At 38.6% G+C, this 23,055-nt stretch overlaps 1 protein-coding gene across 2 annotated transcripts in view; it reads left to right on the top strand.

Annotated features, from left to right (window-relative positions):
- The first annotated feature begins 3,002 nt into the window (after window positions 1–3,002).
- The window catches only part of PKN2 (protein kinase N2), a 133,134-nt gene continuing 113,081 nt past the window's right edge, over window positions 3,003–23,055 (top strand). For both annotated transcript variants that reach the window (XM_040627072.1, XM_040627071.1), the window contains exon 1: window positions 3,003–3,128. In XM_040627072.1, the coding sequence (XP_040483006.1) occupies window positions 3,081–3,128 (48 nt within the window). In that variant the 5' untranslated portion in view covers window positions 3,003–3,080. The remainder of the gene's footprint in view (window positions 3,129–23,055) is intronic.

The raw sequence follows: 23,055 nt of genomic DNA, 5'->3' as shown, positions 1-23,055 counted from the left end.
CATTAAAACTTTTTCAAGTGTGCTTCATTCTGATAAGTATGTCCCATGTCTTACTACATTTTTTTTTCCTAAACAGAGACTGTGAGCTGGGTTGTAGTTTTTAGCTTAAATTAAACTTACATTTTCCAGATTGTCATGCAGATTTTATATTGTGTTGGCCTGCCTTTTGTATGTACTATTCCCCCCCCCATATCTAATCAGAAATAATTCCCATAGCTTTAAATACTTTTTATATTTGTTACTTACATTCACATGTGATATATCAAATTAAAACTTTTGGAGCTCTAGAAATATGTAAAGTTTGAAGTCTTTTTCTGGGGTTAAAAAAAATGAGGGACTATAATGCTTTGAATTCAGTTTAAATGATGATTCTACTTTTTTTTTTTAGTAAGTTTTTTTAATTTTAATTTATTTTATTTTATTTATTTATTTGTCAGAGAGAGAGCACAAGCAGGGGGAGCAGTCAGGCAGAGGGTAAGCAGACTCCCCACTGAGCAGGGAGCCTGATGTGGGACTCAGTCTCACAAACCTGGGATCATGACCTGAGCCAAAGGCAGACACTTAACTGACAGAGCCACCCAGGTATCCCATGAGGATTCTATTTTAAAGTACTTATGGTAGCATGGTGTAGGTTAGAACAAGGCTGGGGCTAGCAGATTGAGGTTCAGTCTCCATCTCTGCCACTAAGCAATAATGTTGCCATACTCCTTATTAATTAAGTAAATTATGGCCTATTTTCTTTTACCTGTATTAAGAGTTATGCTCGACATTTTAAGTCTCTTCTAGTTAAAAAATTCCATGGTTTTAAAATATGAACATTTTCTTATACCTGAATTTATTTTTTAAAAGAATGCTCTTTGACTATGTTTCTAAGTCCTTACATTGGTAAATTTTTAAAAAAAGATTTTATTTTTACGTAATCTCTATACCCAACATGGGGCTCAAACCTACAACCCTAAGATCAAGAGTCTCATGCTCTACAAATTGGGCCAGTCAGGATCCCCTTTACATAGGTAATTTTTAATTCTGTCTTTAAGCACCAAGTATGTGCATGTCAGCCATGTCAAATTCATTCACGAGTAAGGCAAGGCAAAAAATAAGCAAAATATATCTGCATGCATTTAATGCCACTAAATTGTTCCTTTAAATTGTTCAAATGGTAAATTTTATGTTATGTATATTTTATCACACAAACACATTATATGTCTATACATATCTGAATGCAGTGCTTCCCTAACATTTTGTGCCTACCGTTTAAAAATTGCATCATATTTATTTGGACACAGGTTTGTTTCTCCAAAATATTCAATCACTCCAGTGACAAGGACTCTCTTAATCGTAGCTGTAACTCCAGGGCCTGTAACTCTGGCTCTTAGTTACCAGGAAGGGCAATAATTATGTGCTGACTTTTCCAAGGGTTGCTATTGCATATATTTTAATTATCATTTCAATCAAAGCAAAGCATTAAACATATATGTTGCAAAAATTTGAAATACAGGGCAGAAAAATTCCTTATCACATATTATGAGTTGGAGTTCAGAAACTCATAGTGGTCATAAAACGCTAGATCTTCAATAAATGTTTGTCAAACTAATGCAGGAGACTTGAGAAGACAAAAAGATAAATATAAGTCCTAGCATCACCCCAACAGATCTATCTCACATGGAGTGTAAGAGAAGTACATATTATATTTCTTAAGAAGTATGCCAATTAAGCCTTCCAAGTAGCTATCTAACTAAATAACCCCTAACACTTTCCCCAAGTAGCTTTTAACAAAGACATTGTATTCCAGCCTCAACCTAAAATTAAGCAGCTGCCTGGAATATCCATTCACTGCTGAAACAAAACAAAAGCTACCTGTTGGTGACTTTATTGACGTTCCCGAATACTACAGTGTAATTTTCTTAAACCAAAACTTAAACTACTTAGCTATATGTCACTAATAGCTTAGCTTGGATGTTTACTGCATCAAGGAAAGTTGGCTTTTTCCATTCGCGGGGCTAATTCTCCCCACCTCCTTCAGTTTACATTCAATTAAAACAATCCAAACACTAGTTAATCAGATTTTAAACTCAGTGGAGTTCCACAGCCCCAGCCACAGCAGTTCAGCGCTTGGGAAAAGGCATCTTAAAAGCTGTGCATTAAAGACTGCCCGAGATCCCAAGCGCTTTCATTTCTTTAAAAGTACAGACCACACCCCAGTTTAGCCAGCTGTGCACCTTACTGGTCGGAATGGCGCGCTAGGAGTAGGACGGAGGAAAAGGCAAGATTAACAGCTTGGGTCGGTGGGGGGCAGGGGAATAATCTATAAAATGTGAGCCCCGAAACTCTTTAGGTTGTGGAGGTCAGAACGGGGCTCGTTTACGTTAGGCCTAAACTTAGACAAGAGAAGAGGCGCTAGGGGGAAAAAACAAAAGAGTAAGCTCCCGAGTTCTAGTGTTCACGGTGGGGCCGTTAAACGCAGCAGAAAAGCGGGTGTGTGTTTTTTCTTCCTCTTCCCGCCTCCCAAGAGACGCGAGTCCAGTCCTTTCCCCTCATTTTCACCCCGGCGGGGTCCAATGGCTGCCCCCGCCGCTGAGCCGGGTCGGAAGCCGCCCCGCCCCCCGCGCTGCTCCCGCCCTCGGGGTCCTCTCCGCCCCTCCTCCCCCTCGCTACTGGAGGTAGCGGCCGCGGCCGTCACGTGTTCTGGCAGCCGCCAAGTGAAGCCGCTTTTGCGACGCAGTGACAGCCAAATGGTGCGACAGGAGGAGCCGCAGCTGCGGCCGCAGCGCCCCGCACCGAGAAGCTTGAGGCGGCTCCTGGCGTCGCCCAGTGGGAGCGACTGAGCGAACAGAATCCGGCGCGGGCGGGCGGGCAGCGAGGGGGAGCCCGCTACGAGTGCCCTCGCTCCCCGCCGCTCTCCATGAACCGGGAGAAATAAGCCGCGCCTCCAGCAGGGGCTGCGCCTCCATGAATCCCTAGTGTTTTGTTTTTTTTTTTCTTTCTTTCCCCGCTCCTCACCCCCCACCCCGGGTCCCGTCCCGCCTTCTCCCTTCGCCAGCGGCGGCCCCGGCCAGGTGCGGAGTCCAGAGCGGAGCGCAATGGCGTCCAACCCCGAACGCGGGGAGATTCTGCTCACGGAGTTGCAGGTAAGGGCCGCGGGCCCGGGCGGGAGGCGCTAGCGAAGGAGAGAGGGAGACAGTCTGGCGCGGGGTCGGGGGCCCAGGGAAGTCCTAAGGCCGCCGCGCCCCTAGCCAGCTAAGTGCGGAAACTCGGGGATGTCACTCGGGAGCCGCTTCCTTCGGGAGCCTGACTCTCTTCCCCACCAGAGCTCTGGCCTGACACCAATTTAATTTGACTCTGCCTACCAGAGGGACCCCATCTCTGTCGGCTGCCTGCAGCCTGCTCCCACCCGGTCCCCGGAGCGGCCAGCTCACCGCCCCCTCCCTGGTGTCAGAGCCGCCCGCGGACGCCCCTATAGCCCCCTCCCTCCGGCCGGCCAGGCCCCGCCCCGCCTTTCCCTCGTACACCGCTCCTTAAACTCCTTTGAATGACTCCCAAGCTGTTTTCTCGTCTCTCCTCTTCCCCTCCGACTCCGCACAAAGAGCGCCCCCATAACTTCCAGCCCCCAGACAACGATTTTTTTTGTTTTGTTTTTTGGGGGGGTTTTTTTTGGTGTTTTTTTTTTTTTTTTAAAGCGTGTCACACCAAATACCTCACTTCACTAGCCCTCTTCAGGTGACTGAATTTCTTTAATATAAAGGCTACCTTTCCTTTCTCTCTCTCTCTCTCTCTCTCTCTCTCTCTCTCTCTTTAACCAGATCATAGCTATATGGTCCCCTTCTTTGCTACTCCCTGCTCAGATCCGGAAGCTCAGATGCTGATGCTTTTCAGACTTTCATTTTCCCTCCCGTTGGAACACCAGAGAAAGACCTATAGAAGTTGTTTACAAATGAGCAAGCAATAGACTGAGGGAGAATGAATGTTGGGCACCACATGCCTGCAGAAGATGAGAACAAAATAGGTCCCTTGATAAGTGGAGTCTATGCCGAGTAGTAGTAGTAGTATTGTTTTCCATTTACGGCTAAATATTTAATGATGTAGGCACGATTTTTGTCCTTAAGTCTTTGCTATGCAGGGGTACTTAACGCTACTCTGTTGAGTTTATTTTTTATTACTTTGGGGTGTTCCAGAGATGTTCACATCTGGATTAAAATTTTATATTTGTTTTTTGACTTATATTTATTTTGGTGTGTTTTACTGTAGACGTCTTCTGGATACTTAAATATTGGAGATAAGAATTAAGACAAGAAAAAAGTATTTTTTGTGCGTTAGACAGTTAATTATTTTTAAAAGACTGAATCTAGACACCGAAGGGTTGATTCTTGATGATGCCAAAATTAAGTATTGCAACTGCTTCTAATTTTTTTGCTGTTTAAATATATTTTTCAGTGGATCCCTTTATAAGTTCAGTACATGTAAGCTTGAAGGCACTGTTACAATATTTGGTATTTAGTGAACAAAAGTAGAGATTTCAACAAGGTATACCAATGCAGGATTGCAAACTTGGAATCCTTTGAATCAGCTTTGAATTTCCTGTCATTGAACATATTGCCATTTGGCAGTCTAATTACTCTTAGCCTTTTATAAGGTCTTACAGATGCCACATTTGCTAAATGGATGGAATTTATTGTTTTATTAATTTACATGAACTTTTAAAATGAGGTTTGTTTGAGGCGCATTGGAAATGCTTTCCACTGCCTAGTCTTGAAATAGGAAAAGCATACTTTGGTTCTGACTGAGAAAAATCCATAAAAATGGGTAGGAACGTTTTTCTTTGGGGTGGCTTCAGAATTATAAAGTACTTGGTATCCTTATTTGTATTTTATAGAAAATTGTCATAAAAGACACTCATTTTGGCACTGGACCTGAAAAATATATTTTCAAATGTATTAAAACACTTAGGGACTTTTATTAAGATCAATTTTGACAATAAGAAGGAAGCAAGTCAGAGATAAGAAATTTTAAATATGACTATTTAAAAAATGTGATCAAAGTAGGGGGACACCTGATCTAAAGTTATATTTCTTTTAAAAAAGTCTAACCCCTTCCAGAAAAAGAATGATTTTTTATTAAGTGTTACCTTGGAAGTTGACAAGTATATCCAGGGCATTTTTCTTGGTGTATTTGACTGCCGGTTTTAATAAAAGTTACTGCATTTGGACTTTATCGTGTGTATTAAATTAATTGAGAACAGTATTTATATTAGCACTTATGATAAATGGTGATAAAATTTGCTTCACCAAGTATATCCATCTGTTCAAATCTTTTACTGTTTCATTGGGTCATGGAACTAGTATATAGTTAACCAAATATTTCTCAAACTTGTTTGGAGAAGCAGTTTTTAAAAAGCGTCTAAGTTGTTTAAATTTATTTAAATTGAGAAATTAATATGTAGTTCTTAATGCTTCTCTGACATACTGATTTTAAGTATTTAATTATGTAGCAAGTTTTAAAACTGGTGTTCAGTAGTTAAAAACTGTTACTTTGCACTATCTTGTCTCAGGAATACTTGTGTCACTCTGAAAGTTACATGTTACAACCTACTTTTAATGAAATTGATACTTATAGAAACATTGTATATCCAACGTTTTTTAAAAAGATTTTATTTATTGGGAGGGAGAGAGAGAGCAAGAGCGCAAGAGCAGGGGGAGGGAAAAGCAGACTCCCCACTAGGCAGGAAGTGCGACACCAGGCTTGATCCCCTGGACACTGGGATCATTACCGGAGCCAAAAGCAAACACTTAACCGACTGAGCCACCAGGTGCCCCTGTATATCCAACATTTAAAACTGTTTTTCAAATTATATTGCAGAACTTGAAATACTTTGCTACTTGAGTTATAATTGGCTTATTAATAACCTTCAGTTGTGGAAAGACAGAATCTGAAACCATAGTGTTTTGCCTTGTTAATTGCTGTAATATTTCAATGGAATAACGTTTCTAACTGTTGCTAGTAATTTAGGAGGCTTATTCAACAAGGAATCATTAATAAAGTACACATAAACTTTGATGGCTAGAGGCTTCAATGTATAAGGAAGAATATTTGCTGTAGTTAAAATAAAAATAGGCTGTTAAATATATAAACTTAATTGGCAATTTCTGATTTTTATCTCATAACTAACTTGTTTTATCCCATTCTCTTTATTTTTTATTTGAAGGGGAAACCTAGTGAGATATTTTTTTGTGGGGCCAAAGAAATTAAAGTTTATTTTTAAGGAAACTGGATTAATGAAAACTATCTAAAGAATCTCAAAATGAAAATACTGGCTACAACAGTAATTTGGTAGACTGCAGATTCAGATATTGAATACCATACTAATAAAGTTATCTTGTCGATTATCCATGATTTATGTTTATCAAAATGCCTAATAAAGTATTAGGCAAAGAATCTTAAGTTCCATTCTCAGCAGAATTTAAGTAGAGGTGACTTGCTCAAGTGAAAGTTTGAGGTAGTTTGCCTTAAATTACAGGGATTCATTTCAAGAAACATTTATTGAGTATCTACAAAATCTATCATATATCGGAGGATATAAAGTTGAGAAGATATGACTTCACTTTCTAGAAGAGAATGCAAATAACATTTATTGAACATTTGCTATATTTCAGTCATTGTACTTGGTACTCTGCCTTATTTAATCTTTATAGTCCAATAAGGTAGGTGTTATTTCCATTTAACAGATCAGGAAACTGTGTGTAGGAATGTTAGGTAGATTGTTCATTGTTACACTGTAAATCTGAGTTTAAAATCAGATCTGTGCATTTTTTGAGCTCCCACAGTTGTGTGGACCTGTAAATATTTTGCATTGCAGTGTTATGGATGTGTGAATTTTCAAAAAATTGGCCAAAAATATAATTAAGCAGAGTTAACTTTAATATAAATTTTATACTGTTTGTTAAGTTCCTCTATAACAAAAAAAAATGATTTTTACGTTCTATTGGTAGTCTAGAATTTAGTAGTGCTTTGTTTTTGGGAATAAGGTATAATATTCTACAAAGACTAACGGTGCAAAATAACTTTTTTGCAGGTTTTCATCATTTAACAATTATGGTTTCTGGTGAAAGTTGTTGAATGTTTGCTGAAATCCTTCCAAATGATTTTGCATTTCTCTGCAGTCTATCCATAAGATAAACTTGGCTTTAAAATTTTAAGCACATGTGTAACCAAGCTATGTGTTTGGCATTTAGTAGGCATTCAATACATTGATGAGAAGATGCCCTCCATTTGTCACTTACAGTGAGAAATGTCTTGACTGTTCTAACAGAAGTTGATTATAGGGCACCTGGGTGGCTCAGTTGGTTAAGCGTCTGACTTCGGCTCAGGTCATGATCTCAGGGTCCTGGGATTGAGCCCAGCATTGGGCTTCCTGCTTAGCGGGGAGTCTGCTTCTTCCTCTCCTCCCTGCTTGTACTCTGTCGCTATCTCTGTCTCTCTCTCTCTCTCTCTCTCTCTCAAATAAATAAATAAAATCTTAAAAGAAATTGATTATAATCATTACCCTAAGAAATTATTTTAATTAACATTTTGAATCCCTTGTCCCAAAACTATTCCCTTGAAAAGTTCAAAAGGAATTTCTGCACTAGTTATGTTATACCTACGTACAACACACTGTTATTTTACCCATTTGGTGTGAAATTAGGTGACATCTAGTTTTGCAGTAATGCTGAAAAGTGGAATGTCTCTGTCGGGATGATTAAGTTTTTATGGTGGGTTGGAGGAATGTAGCATGAGAAAGTAATAGGCAAGGATAGGCAAGGTGGATTTTACAGTTATTTTCCTTTTCCTTTCCTTCTCTTTTTTCAGGAGAGAGACAGAGCATGAGCAAGAAGGGCAGAGGGAGAAGGAGAGACAATCTTAAGCAGGCTCCATACTCAGCACGGAGCCTGACATGGGGCTCGAACCTACAACCCTGAGATCATGACCTAAGCCAAAATCAAGAGTTGGTTGCTTAACTGGCGCTTAACTAAGTGCCAGCTGAGCCATCCAGGCACCCCTACAGGTCTTTTAAATTGTGAACATAATACATGTTCATTGTAGAAAATCTGTAAAAACAGAAAAGCACAAAGAAAACAAAAAATGCTCATAGTTCTGTTACTCAGAGATAACTGACAAACTTTTCCAACTTAAAAGTCCCAAGGCATTTCAGTCTGTTTCCTCCCTGTCCCCGCTCCTTTTAATTGAGATATATTTGACATACAATATTGTATAACTTGAAGGTATACAATGTATTGATTTAATATTTTTTCCTCCATTTATTCCACTTATTAGAATTTTAAAGAAAAATGAAGTACATAGCATTTTAAGATAGAAGTAGCTATAAGTTAAGAAAATTTCTTGCCACTAGTTATAGATACGTAGATCTAACTGGCTTTATTGACTTTTTATATAAAAATATTTTGATTTTGAGTCAGTGCTTTGAGATACAGTTGAGAAGAAAAATAAGTGAAGAGTATAGTATAGACTTAGTAATGGACAATGATACATAGCATTAGCTCTTTGAATAATAAATTGATGCGATGTGGTTTTTCAGCTTAGATTTGATTACTGCTACTCTTGTAGAATGCTGCATGCTTTATTGAATAAGGCATGTCTTTAAATAACTTGTCAACTACCTTTTACCTAAGTAAAAATCTGTGCTGAAACTACTGTTACAAAATGATGGCTCTAAATAGATTGTTTTTCTGTCATCTCTAATTATTATAATACAGATTTTTCTAGTTTTGTACAACTTTTACTATTCACAAATGATTGGTAGGGGGACACTTTCTAGGCATTGTCTGTTTACCCCAGGGCTTTGCCTTTAATTCCTTGGGCTCTTCTCTTTTTGCTTTTCAAATTTGGCAACCGTAGATTTTTATGCCTTTTATCAGGTTATTCCTATGTGTCCCCTATTAAACAAAAAACAGTGGAGTAGTAGTTTGTAGAGATAAATAATCACTTAAAACTTAAGATGTGTATATGGTATTTAAATAGAATAGTTACTTCTCAGGGCACCTGGGTGGCTCAGTGGGTTAACCGTCTAACTCTTGATTTCAGCTCAGGTCACTGTCTCAGGGTCATGGGATCGAACCCTGCATCCCTCTCCGTGCTCAGCGCAGTCTGCTTGTCCTTCTGCTTCTGCTTCTCTTTCTGCTCCTCTCTCACGTGCACTCTCTCTCTCAAATAAATACATAAAATCTTTAAAAAAAAAAAAAAGAGTAGTTACTTCTGCATCATTTCCTTGTAAGATGTACTGCGTTGAACAATTATCAAATTATCTACTGTATTTCAAAAACCAATTATACTCTATGAAAAAATCATGTAACATTTAATATGATTAACTTTTGATATACAGCAGTGTTCAAACTTGGCAGCAAAGTTGAAAAATTGGAAAGTAGTAAAAAGCTTTAAAAAGATATTTAATATTTTGAATGGGAAAACATACAGTCAAAAAGCCTCTAATATCTTAGAAAAGCGAAAATAGAAAACATTTATTTTGAAACATATCTCGTTTCTCTTAATTTTATCTAATAAAATTTTATTTGAAATTAGCTCTATTGTCATGTTTGGTTTTTCACAATCTCACAAAAATTGTGTAATATGTGTATAAATATTGTCTTTTAAAATGAATAGGAAAGTATGGGAGGAGTGTATTTGATGATAATAAATACCTTAGGTTTTAAGGTAAATGTTGGTGTCACATTATAAAGATGAACTGATACATAAGAAATACATAACATATTAAGATCTATTTATTTTAGAAACTCAGCAGTGATTTGCTTTTTCTAATTAGTTAAAGCTTTGCTTCCCTGGCTCACAAACACCTTGATTTATTAGAAAGTTGTTATGACAGAATTTGGAATTTGTTTTAGATTATAGAAAATGTACTTACAAATCTAAATATCATACATGTGTTAAATATCATATATTTTACACATTAATCATATTGTTTTCCCTTTCCTGTAGTTGCTACCTTAGTGATTCTCTAAGGAGGTGCTGTTTTGCCTGTTTCAGAATTTTCATTGAACTGATTTCATTAAATTTGGGTTTTTTTTAACTTTTACTAAACCTTAGATACACTGCATTAGATTAATTATCCATCCATCTATCTATCACTGTAGTAAGCACCCATGGACCACCACTCACTCCCCACCTCCCAAAAAAGCTAGAAACTTAACCTCCCCCTATCTGCACCTTCTTGTCAACGGAGGTCATGATCATCTTGAGTCCTGTGTTCATTCTCTTGCTTTATTTGTATGTAGCTTTGCTGGATATGTAATTCAAAAAGATACATCTTTTATTTTAGTTTTTTTGTGTAATTATGTTGAATATAATCTTTCTGAACTTGATTTTTCATCTGTGACTGCTGATTTATTCATATCATTGCATGTTCCTGTAGTCATTTAATTTCTGTATAATATTTCATTGAGTAACTATCATCAACTCTTCCTTGTTGAATGTTTGGTTATTGATTTACTACTCAGTCTCCCTTGTTGAGCATTTAGTTACTCTTTGGTTTTTGTAATGGTGAACAATGCTACTCTGGATATTGTGCATTTTTCCTGTTGTATATATATAGGAGTTTCTATTAATTATATACCTAACGATAGAATTGCTGTCTCACAGGGTAGGTGAATGCCCAACTCTAGAAGATGATGATTGCACCAATTTATATTCATATCAGCAGTATATGAGATGAAAAATCCTTTGATTATCCGTCTTACAATTGATACTATCTTTAATTTTTACAAACCAGAAGAGTGTAGAATGTTATCACATTGTGCTCTTGATTTGCATTTTCCAGATCATCACTGATGTAGAACGTTTCTTTTTATGTTTACTGGCTTTTCATGGTTCCTTATCAGTGAAATGCCTGTTCATGTCTCTTGCCTATTTTTCTGTTTTTCCTATTGACTTACAGGAGTACTTTATTATACTCTTCATGTTAATCCTTTGTGTATACTGTGAAATTTTTCTCTTAGTTTGTAACTTGTCATTTCACTTTCTTTTAGGGAGTTTGTGGGAGGAACAGTTTTAAATGTTTTACCTTTTGGCAAATATTTGGAATCATTTATGTAATTGTGATGAGCAAGCCTGCACTTATAGAAAGGGTAAAGTTACACTTTTGTGTTTTTGTTTTTGTTTTTTTAATGTTTTTTTATTATATTATGTTAGTCACCATACAGTACATCCCTGGTTTCTGATGTAAAGTTCTTTGATTCATTAGTTGCATATAACACCCAGTGCACCATGCAATACGTGCCCTCCCCACTACCCATCACCAGCCTATCCCATCCCCCCACTCCCCTCCCCTCTGAAGCCCTCAGTTTGTTTTCCAGAGTCCATTGTCTCTCATGCTTCATTCCCCCTTCTGATTACCCCCCCTTTCTTTATCCCTTTCTTCCCCTACCGATCCTCCTAGTTCTTTTGTTCCATAGATGAGAGAAATCATATGATAATTGTCTTTCTCTGCTTGACTTATTTCACTTAGCATTATCTCCTCCGGTGCCATCCATGTTGCAGCAAATGTTGAGAACTCGTTCTTTCTGATAGCTGAGTAATATTCCATTGTATATATGGACCACAACTTCTTAATCCAGTCATCTGTTGAAGGGCATCTCGGCTCCTTCCACGATTTAGCTATTGTGGACAATGCTGCTATAAACATTGGGGTGCATATGGCCCTTCTCTTCACTACGTCTGTATGTTTGGGGTAAATACCCAGAAGTGCAATGGCTGGTTCATAGGGTAGCTCAATTTTTAACTTTTTAAGGGACCTCCACGCTGTTTTCCAGAGTGGCTGTACCAACTTGCATTCCCACCAACAATGTAGGAGGGATCCCCTTTCTCCACATCCTCTCCAGCAATTGTTGTTTCTTGCCTTGTCAATTTTTGCCATTCTAACTGGCGTAAGGTGGTATCTTAGTGTGGTTTTGATTTGAATTTCCCTGATGGCTAATGATTTTGAACATTTTTTCATGTGTCTGTTAGCCATTTGTATGTCATCATTGGAAAAGTGTTCATATCTTCTGCCCATTTTATGATTTGTATATTTGTTTCTTGCGTATTGAGTTTGAGAAGTTCTTTGTAGATCTTGGATACCAGTCTTTTATCTGTAGCATCATTTGCAAATATATTCTCCCATTCCGTGGGCTGCCTCTGAGTTTTTTTGACTGTTTCCTTGGCTGTGCAGAAGCTTTTTATCTTGATGAAGTCCCACAAGTTCATTTTATCTTTTGTTTCTCTTGCCTTTGGAGATGTGTCATGAGAAAGGTTGCTTTGGCCAATGTCGTAGACGTTGCTGCCTATGTTCTCCTCAAGGATTTTGATGGATTCCTGTCTCACATCGAGGTCTTTCGTCCATTTGGAGTTTATCTTTGTGTATGGTGTGAGAGAGTGGTCAAGTTTCATTCTTTTGCATGTAGCTGTCCAATTTTCCCAGCACCATTTATTGAAGAGACTGTCTTTTTCCCACCGGATGTTTTTTCCTGCTTTATCAAAGATTAGTTGCCCAAAGAGAGGGTCCATTTCTGGGCTCTCTATTCTGTTCCATTGGTCTATGTGTCTGTTTTTGTGCCAGTACCATGCTGTCTTTGTGATCACAGCTCTGTAGTATAGCTCGAAATCCGGCATTGTGATGCCCCCAGCTTTGTTTTTCCTTTTCAGCAGTTCCTTGGTGATTTGGGGCCTTTTCTGTTTCCATACAAATTTAAGGACTGTTTGTTCCAGTTCTTTGAAAAATGTCATCGGTATTTTGATTGGGATAGCATTGAAATTGTAGATTGCTCTGGGTAGCATGGACATTTTAACTATGTTAATTCTTCGATCCATGAGCATGGAATATTTTTCCATCTTTTTGTGTCTTCTTCAATGTCTTTCAAGAGTGATTTATAGTTTCTAGAATATAGATTCTTTACGTTTCCGGTTAAGTTAATTCCAAGGTAACGTATGGTTTTTGGTGCTATTGTAAATGGGATGGAATCCCTAATTTCTCTTTCTTCAGTCTCATTATTTGTATAGAAATGCAACTGATTTCTGAGCATTGATTTTGTATCCCGCCACATTACTGAATTGCTCTATAACTTCTAATAGTTTGGGAGTGGATTCTTTTGGGTTTTCCATATAGAGTATCATGTCATCTGCGAAGAGAGACATTTTGACTTCTTCTTTGCCGGTTTGGATACCTTTTATCCCTTTTTGTTGTCTGATTGCTGTTGCAAGGACTTCTAGTACTATGTTGAATAATAATGGTGAGAGTGGGCATCCTTGTCGTGTTTCTGATCTTAAGGGAAAGGCTTCCAGCTTTTCCCCATTGAGAATGATATTTGCTGTAGGCTTTTCATAGATGGTTTTTATGAGATTGAGGAATGTATCCTCTATCCCTACCCTCTGAAGGGTTTTAATCAGGAAAGGATGCTGTATTTTGTCAAATGCTTTTTCTGCATCTATTGAGAGAATCATATGATTTTTGAATTTTTCTTTCTGGATAAAATCTAAGACACCGATAGATTTGTGAATGTTGAACCACTCTTGCATCCCAGGGATGAATCCCACTTGGTCATGATGGATAATCCTTTTAATGTACCGTTGGCTTCTTTAGCCAGGATCTTGTTGAGGATTTTGGTGTCCATATTCATTAGGGAAATCGGTCTGTAATTCTCCTTTTTGAGGGGGTCTTTGCCTGGTTTGGGGATCGAGGTAATATTGGCCTCATAGAATGAGTTTGGTAGCTTTCCTTCTGTTTCTATTTTTTGAAATAGCGTTAGGAGAATAGGTATTATTTCTTCTTTGAATGTTTGGTGGAATTCCCCAGGAAAACCGTCCGGCCTGGAGTTTTGTTATTTGGAAGGTTGTTTATCACTGACTCAATCTCTTCATAATTAATTGGCCTATTTAAAAAATCAATTTCTTCCTGCTTCAGTCTTGGTAGTTTATAGGTTTCTGGGAAGGCCTCCATCTCTTCCAGATTGCTTGATTTATTGGCATAAAGCTATTGATAAAAGTTTCTAATAATCCTTCCAATTTCATTGGTGTTGGTTGTGACCTCTCCTTTTTCATTCATAATTTTAATAATTTGGGTCCTTTCTCTATTCTTTTGGATAAGTCTTGCCAGTGGTCTGTCAATTTTATTAATTCTCTCAAAGAACCAGCTTCTAGTTCTGTTGATCTGCTCTACTGTACTCCTGGTTTCTAATTCATTGATTTCTGCTCTAATCTTGGTCAGCTGCTTCCTCGTGCATGGATTAGGCCTGTCCCTCTGTTGCTGTTCCAGTTTCTTGAGGTGAGAATATAAAAACTGCATTTTAGATTTTTCTATTCTTCTGAGTGAGGCTTGGATGGCTATGTATTTCCCCCTTAGGACTGCCTTTGCAGTGTCCCATAGGTTTTGGACCGTTGTGTTTTCATTCTCGTTGGTCTCCATAAATTGTTTAAATTGATTTTTGATTTCCTGGTTTATCGAATCATTCCTGAGCAGGATGGTTCTTAGTCTCCAAGTGTTTGAGTTTCTTCCAAATTTTTCCTTGTGATTGAGTTCCAATTTCAGAGCGTTGTGGTCTGAGAATGTGCGGGGAATAATTTCGGTCTTTTGGTATCGGTTGAGACCTGTTTTGTGACCCAGAACATGGTCTGTTCTTGAGAATGTTCCATGGGCATTAGAATAAATGAGTATTCTTTGGTTCTGGGGTGTAGTGTTCTATATATATCTATGAGGTCCAACTCGTCGAGTATGGCTTTCAAAGCTCTTGTTTCTTTGCTGATTTCTTGCTTAGGTGATCTGTCTATTGCTGATAGTGGAGTGTAGAGGTCCTACTATTAGTGTATTTTTTTCTATATGTCTTTATTGTGGTTAAGAGTTGGCTTGTGTATCTTGCTGCCTTCCCTGTTGGGGGCATATATATTTATAATTGTCATATCCACTTGTTGGATACATCCTTTAAGAATAATATAGTGCCCTTCTGCATCTCTAACTATAGTCTGTAGTTTAAAATCCAATTTATCTGATATGAGAATTGCTACCCCAGCTTTCTTTTGAGGTCCATTGGCGTGAAAGATGGTACTCCATCCCCTTACTCTCAGTCTGAATGCATCTTTGGGTTCGAAATGAGTCTCTTGTAGACAGCAAATGGATGGGTCATTTCTTTTTATCCAATCTGCAACCCTGTGGCGCTTTATGGGATGGTTCAAACCATTTACATTAAGACTGATTACTGAGAGATATGATTTTAATGTTGCCATGTTGCCAGTAAAGTCTTTGTTTGTATTGGCTGTGACTTTCTGTTCTGTATCACTCTTGGGGCCTTTTTACTTTTATAGAACCCCCCGTAATATCTCCTGTAGGGCTGGTTTCGTGGTTACAAAATTGGTTAGTGACTGGCGATTCTGAAATGTCTTTATTTCTCCATCAATTCTGAATGACAGCCTTGCTGGATAAAGGATCCTTGGCTGCATGTTTTTCTCTGAAAGAGCTTTAAATATGCTCCCCCAACCCTTTCTCTCATTCCAGGTCTGTGTAGACAGGTCTGACGTAATTCTGATGCTTTTGCCTTGGTACGTGAGAAATTTCTTTGCCCTGGCCGCTTTCAATACTGTATCCTTGCATCTAATATTTGCGAATTGCACTATGACGTGACGTGGCGTAGGTTTGTCGTGGTTGAGCTTGGGAGGGGTCCTCTCTGCCTCTTGGACACGAATGTTTGTTTCCCTAGCTAGATTAGGGAAGTTTTCAGCTACAATTTGTTCAAATATCTCTTCTAGACCTCTGTTTTTCTCCACCCCCTCGGGGATGCCGATGATTCTAACATTGGATCGTTTCATTGAGTCAGTAATCTCCCGTAACCTACATTCGTGGGCGTGGATTTTTTTAAGACCATCTTCTATTTTCATTTTTTCCTCTATTAACCCATCCTCCAATTCACTAACCCGTTCCTCTGCTTCTGCGACCCTGGCCGTCAGAGCCTCTAGTTTTGCCTGCATTTGGCTCATAGAATTTTTAATTTCTGTCAGATTCGCTCTCATTTCTGTCCTTAGGGATTCTATATTCTCAGTAACCTTTTCGTTAATAGTTTTTTCAATTCTACTCATCATTTTGACCATCGTTACTCTGAATTCCATTTCTGATACTTTGGTTACATCCATATCCATTATTTCTGTGGCATAGGCCACAGACTCACTGTCTTTTCTTTGCGGGGGTGGGGGGCTTCTCCTTCTTGTCATTCTGATGAGGAGAGGTTGCGGGGTTTTCCATAGCCCAAATTATTGACTGGGTCCCAGGCCGTGCCCCTTGTTTTATAGGGATCTTAGGGGTGTGGGCTTCTTCTTTAAAGATTTTATTTATTTATTTATGTGGCAGAGAGCCAACCAGCGAGAGAGGGAACACAAGCAGGGGAGTGGGAGAGGAAGAAGCAGGCTCCCAGCGGAGGAGCCCGATGAGGGACTCATTTCCGGAACGCCGGAATCACGCCCTAAGCTGAAGACGGGCTCAATGACTGCGCCACCCAGGTGCCCGGGTTTTGGACTTCTTGACTTTTCAGCCTGCCTTCTGTGTTCTGGGGGAGGGGCCTGCCGCGCCGATACTCAGGCAACCCTGTTTGGGTAGAGTGTCCGTGTCCCCTGCGAGGGGGGATGGGAATGGGCACACTGTGAGCCGGTATTTCCAGGCTTTTGTTCTCTGGTGGCTTTCCCTGGCGGTTTGCTGTGCCTCTTCTGAGAGTCAGAGCAGCAGTGGCCGAATCTCAGCCTCTGTCTCAGAACAGAGGGATCGCGGACCGTTCTCCACTGATATTCTGGCCACTTTAACTCTGTTTCTGTTGGTGCTGCTCAACCCTGCAGCGTCTCAGGATGTGCGCCCCACACCGGGCATCCCAGCCCTCACTTCCAGGGCCGGCGCGTCTCTGTCCTTTGGGTTTCTAACACTGCCAGCCACCACCCGCCCCCGCGCGCTCCCGGAGCTTCCGGTCTCACTCTGGTTCCAGTGAGCGCACCGGAGCTCTGTTTCAGTCTGGTCGAGCGTGTTCCCCGGCTCAGGGTCTCAGTCTGCTCTCTGGCGGGTGCTGGTCCTCGAGTCCGCCCACTCCCCTGTGCAGGTGGCTACCACTTCCCGGCACCCGAACGGGCGGCTCCCTCCCCCTTCCGTTTATCTTCCGATATCTGTGCATGGTTTCATGGTTCCCCGCTTCGTACCTCAATTCTCAGCGCTGGAGACGTTCATTTGTAGAGATCCAGATGTATCTTCCTGCGTCTCAGGCTGATTCCGTGGATGTTCAGGCTGGTCTGGTACCTATCCAACTCGACTCAGGGGACCGGCTGAAAAAGGGGTCCCCTACTCCTCCGCCCTCTTAACTCCCTCCGTAAAGTTACAGTTTTGACCTGTGGATTGACAGACTGTCCAAATGAACAATCACAGAAAGTCATAAAATACTGTATCACCTAATATGTACCAGACACTCAAAAGTTAGTTGATTCAATTAAAGAATGAATTTACAGGGGCACCTGGGTGACTCAGTTGTTAGGCGTCTGCCTTTGGCTCAGAGCGTGATCCCGGCGTTCTGGGATGGAGCCCCCATCAGGCTCCTCCACTGGGAGCCTGCTTCTTCCTCTCCCGCTCCCCCTGCTTGTGTTCCCTCTCTCGCTGGCTGTCTCTCTGTCAAATAAATAAATAAAATATTTTTTAAAAAAGAATGAATTCACAAGCAAAAAAGTAGTGACAATTTTATCTGTAAGTGGTTTATGAACTGCTGGTTTTTCCCATTCCGTATCTCTTCAGTGCAAACTAATTATTATTATTATTACTTTTGTTATTATTTCTTTAATGAACAATCAGTTATTTAGTTATGTGCATAGCTTGTTAATAAAGTGCTGGAGTCGATTAGATTTAATGCTGGATATAAAAGTATTATTGTAGAATTTCCTGTTATTTATAAACCTGGAATCTTACTCTTGTTACTGCTGTGGTATCTTTTGGTGAAAAAAAAAAAGCAAACTTTAATTTTAATCGAATTTATCAGTCTTGTATTGTAATTGCTTTTTGTGTAAAATTCTTTCTTTGGGTCTAATAGATAAGTTATCTATATTTTCTAAGAGTTTTGGAGTTCTATTTTTATATGTAAGTCAATACATCTGAAGTTGATTTTTGAATACAGAGTAAAATAAACGTCTGAGTTATTTAATTTTTAAAATATGAAATAAATATCAATATTTCTTATAATGTAAATTTAAAATAGAATGTTTTTCAGTTTTTAGGCAGAAACATTTCTGAATAGCCTTATTTAATTTTTGTGAGTTAGATGTTAAGGGTACATCATACTAGGTTATGTAATGAATTATACTTGAAGTTATCCTCACCTAAATCGTTAATAACTCGCTTTTTCCTTACAGTAACAGTTTGTGGTTTTTCTCTTTTTTGTTACATCCCCTGAAGCCTTTGGTCAATAAAATCCTTGATTTAGTTCTTGTTAACTCCCCATCATATTCCCCAGTTGTGGGTCAAACCTATATTTTCCTAAGTCCAATCTATTCCTAAACTCCTTTGTTCTCAACAAATCACTCACCTAGTCACTGCCTCTACCGAGTGATACATAGTATTTAATAATGTGAGTTTCCTCAACTTTTCTTCTCTTGACTTTAAGATTTCTTGGAACTTCAGCCGTTACTGGCTTTTGTTGCTGTTAATCAATTTTAAGGAAAAATTATTTGATCTCATTGAGGGTATGATTTCCTAGATTTCTGCTTCCTTTGGAATATCATTCCATTCTTTTGCAGGATGGGGCTTTCATTTTCCCCTGACTCTTTGCCTTAAAAAAAGTTTGCATTTCTCCTTTTTTTTTTAATACTGTTGTCCCCTCATACTTCTTTTTTTTTTTTTTTTAAGATTTTATTTATTTATTTGACAGGATAGAGACAGCCAGCGAGAGAGGGAACACAAGCAGGGGGAGTGGGAGAGGAAGAAGCAGGCTCATAGCGGAGGAGCCTGATATGGGGCTCGATCCCACAATGCCGGGATCACGCCCTGAGCTGAAGGCAGATGCTTAACCGCTGTGCCACCCAGGCGCCCCTCCTCATACTTCTTTTAATCATCACATTCCTTAAAAGAAATTTTTTCTTTACTATTTTTTTTAATTTGTATTTATTTGTCAGAGAGAGAGAGAACATAAGCAGGGGAAGTGGAGTGGCAGACAGAAAGGGGAAGCAGTCTCCCTGCCTAGCAAGGATGTGGGGCCCAATCCCAGGACCCTGAGATCATGACCTGAGCTGTAACTGACTGAGCCACCCAGGCATCCCTTTAAAAGAAATTTCTTAGTTGTGTTAATTTTCTAACACTTCTTAACTTTTTAAAATATTACTTCTGTCCCAATTATTCTGTTGAAATTATTCTCATAAAAGCATCAGTGACCTTCTGCTCCTTCTGGTCCCTTGAGGCAATTGATAACTGTTTCAGCCTCCTGAAACTCTGTTGTTTAAATGAAACTTCGTGGACCCTGCACAATATCGGCTATTTTTCTTTCATCGTAATCTGCCTATATTTGCTACTATTGCTTCTTTTGATAACTCTTTCCCTAGTTCATGTGTTCTGCCTGTTTCTAGCCTATTTGTCCTCTGATTTATTCTTTAGATTAACCACCAGAATTAATCAATGTGTTTTGTCAGGATTGATGGAATAGAAACTCATTTAAATTAGCTTAAACAAAAATTGAATTTATTGGAAGGCTACAGGGACATCTCACTTTATCCAAAGGTGGAATATATAGCCATGTCCCATGACTACTGAACAGGAAACTAGAGGCTTTCTTTCTTTCTAGGGCTATGTGTTCTCCTATCTCTTCTTTAAGTATATATACTGCTTTATATCTCCTATATACTGGTTCTCTTTCATATGGCCCCCAAATGGCACTCCCAACTTCTGAATTTCCGTGAACTCTTTAAGTCTAATATCTACAGTTAACTGAGTCACTTATTCCGTGCCACAGTTATAAATTGTTAATAAGAAAATTTGATTGGCCCTTTACAGAACATGGGCTCCTGATCTGGTCATTTATAGCAATGGAGGGATGGAGTTCTCAGTACTCAAGGACTCTCCTATGAGTTTGGGACAGGGACTGTTCTCTAAGAAGGGAGTATAGGTTAGAAAGAACTTCTCCGTTTAGGACCTTTATAATTTTCCATTAATTTTACAATAAAATATATCAGACCTTCCATTATCCATCCCTTCTCAATCCTTTCAGATTTTTCTCCCTGTATATTATTCTGTCATATTAAAGATTTGCAGTTCTTGGAACTACACTGCTTTTATTCCTCTGTATCTTTGCCTTTGCTCTAACTTAAAGAATGGTGGTATTGATCGTCTGCCTGAAAATCTTTTGGCAAATTGGACACTCTTTAAAGTTCTACTAAGAAAAGCATATATATTGATTGAATATATGAATATATTTGTATCCTATAATCAAACATTTTATTTAAGATACATTTTTGTTAAGTAATTTTAGCAACTGGTCTATAGCATTTGATCCATTGGCAAATTAGCTTACTTCCCATTTTGTGGCTCCTGTTACTGAATATATCACCCAATATAGGAATTAATTTTTAAGTTATATGTGTGTCTCTTGCGTTTATTGCAGCAACTAGGTCTTACTCATCTTTATGTACCTAGCACCTGGCCTATGGCTTATGCTTGACAAATGCTTAAATAAAAAAGTGACTGATTTCTGTGACTGATTCTATTACTCTTTTGCTACATCTGACTTCTCTAAATTTTTAAAGTTATCATGCTTCCCCTTCTTGCCCATGCTAGAAATCTGCTGGTCTTTTTTATTTGAGTACTGTCTAAGCTTCTTCAGTTGATTTTTTTTTTTATTTTTAATTTTATAATTTGAATTCATTCATTACTTTGCTACCATCCACATTTGGGCCTGCATTATCGTTTGGACAATACAGTATCTTGATATTCCACCTCTTCAGTCTTCCTCTGTTTTATTTAGATTATGTACAACTGCCAGATTCAGAAGTTGTCTCCAACATTCAGTAACTCCTTACTGCCTGTGAGATAGTCCTAATTCTTTAGCTTAGCATTGATGGCTGTCATTGTTGTATCCCAAAATATCTTTTAATTCTTGACTTTTTTCATGTAAGCAGCTTATTTTTCAGGCACTCCATGATTACTAATATTTCCTTACATATATATTCTTGCTGTATTCTGTCTACTGAAATGCTTTTTTTAAGGTTCAATTCAGATTTTTTTTCCTTACCCCTTGTCATGTATAATCTGTTCTCAAAACTTAAGTAGGATGTTTTCTGTTTGATGATATTTATCATATATTGCATTGCACTGTAGTTGTTTGTATCCTACCTCATTTTCTCCCCTTAGTTGAGTGCTTAAAATTATTGAGAATATCTTATCGATGTCTTTTTCCCCTTTAGTCCTGAGCAGAGCAACTTGTTCATAGCAGTTACTTATGTTTGTTGAATAAATAAGTCTCATGTCAGAAAATCATCAGGTTTTACATGTATTAAACTTTTTTTTGTGTTTGTTTTGGTATTTATGAGGGAGCGTAACTGCATTGCATCATTTTGCTTAAGGTGGAGCTACTTGACAGGTACATAATTTAAAGTTTATTACCTTTAGTCATAATAATTGAGTTCCCCATCTCAGGCTGAGAATTTTCTATTGGCTGAAGGGGCTGTGTCTCAGTACAACTGAAGCAAAAATAATACAAGTGACAAGTTTCATTATTAAGAACATTATAACTAGTTCATATTGGTCTTACATCACTTAAGACAGATCTACTGACGTAGTGCTGTTATCTCCACTCTATAGGCAAGACAGCTAAAGTTTAGAGAAGTTAAATAACATCTCCATAGTCGCATCTTAGCCTAAACCAAGATCAAAATCCGGGTCTCTGCCTTGAGAGCACAAATTCCTCTTAACCCGTGTACTCTAGTTCCTCTTTCTTTTGGCGGTTTTTCTCTGCTTTTTATCCCAGAAGTATCTATACTCCAGTAACCGCAGCATATCTCCTGTCTGCTCAGGTCCTTACCCTAGCCCTCTACTTTGTGCAGCATCTCTTGTAGCTCTTCTTGCCAGTATTTGCTTTTTCATTAAGTTTGTTCTTGATAGCTGCCTAGTTGATGTGAAAGGCAAATTCATGTTGAAATCTTACCTTCAAGCTTTAGGTAAGGTAAATTTGAATCCACAATTTATACCCTTGGAAATCCTAAGTCTCTTCAAGATTTCTGTTTTCTTGGTGGTGGGCCCTTAAGTTCTTATGGCATTCTCTGCTCCCTGGGTTTTTGTTTCTGTATGTTCATTGACATACAGTATTTAACTGGTTTCCATAATGATACCCACGTTTCACTTAGTCCTTCCTCCCGTAGTGTACTGTTTCATATCCTATAGATGGCTCCTCTCTCCTCAGCTTCCTGTCTCTTCTTCAGTCCTTTCTTCCTTATTTGCCATCAAAATTCCAGATTCTTCTCTTGCTAAGGTAGAACAGTCCAGTCTCATACTCCTCCTCTCAGCATAGCCAAATTTTCAGATGTTCAGCAAACAAAAGGAACTTACATGTGTAATAGGATAAATTCTTAGAAAGTAGGTATACCTTTAAATCACAAAACTTACTTCTTACCATATCAGTAAAAGTTATCTAATCTCTTATTCTCATGGGAGCTTTGAGGAGGGGGAGGGATTCTTTTATCTGCTAATGAGCCTATATCAGTTAGAAGGACCTGTTTTTACAATAAAGATACTTGAGCCTGTCTATTCCTGGTGCATTATCAGTTTGGTTCCTGAAGAAAAGGAAAAGGAAACCTCACTGAGCTAATAATAATAATAATAATAATAATAATAAAGTATGCATTTTTTTGAAGGTACTCAAACATGTTAACAGCCTCTGGGTCATGGACCAGTGCTGTTCATGATATTTTCACATTAAGAACAATATATGATGTGTTCTGAATATACTGATACAAAATTGTGAATTTGTAAGTAAAGGGGTGGACGCTCCTCCATTCTGAGATTTTTCCATTTCTACTTCTCTTTACTTTCTT

The sequence above is a fragment of the Ursus maritimus genome, unplaced genomic scaffold (assembly GCF_017311325.1).
Source record: "Ursus maritimus isolate PB19 unplaced genomic scaffold, ASM1731132v1 scaffold_12, whole genome shotgun sequence".
In the NCBI taxonomy this organism is placed as follows: Eukaryota; Metazoa; Chordata; class Mammalia; order Carnivora; family Ursidae; genus Ursus; species Ursus maritimus.
The sequence above is the reverse complement of the archived record's forward strand: the minus strand, read 5'-3'. Positions and strand labels throughout refer to the sequence as shown.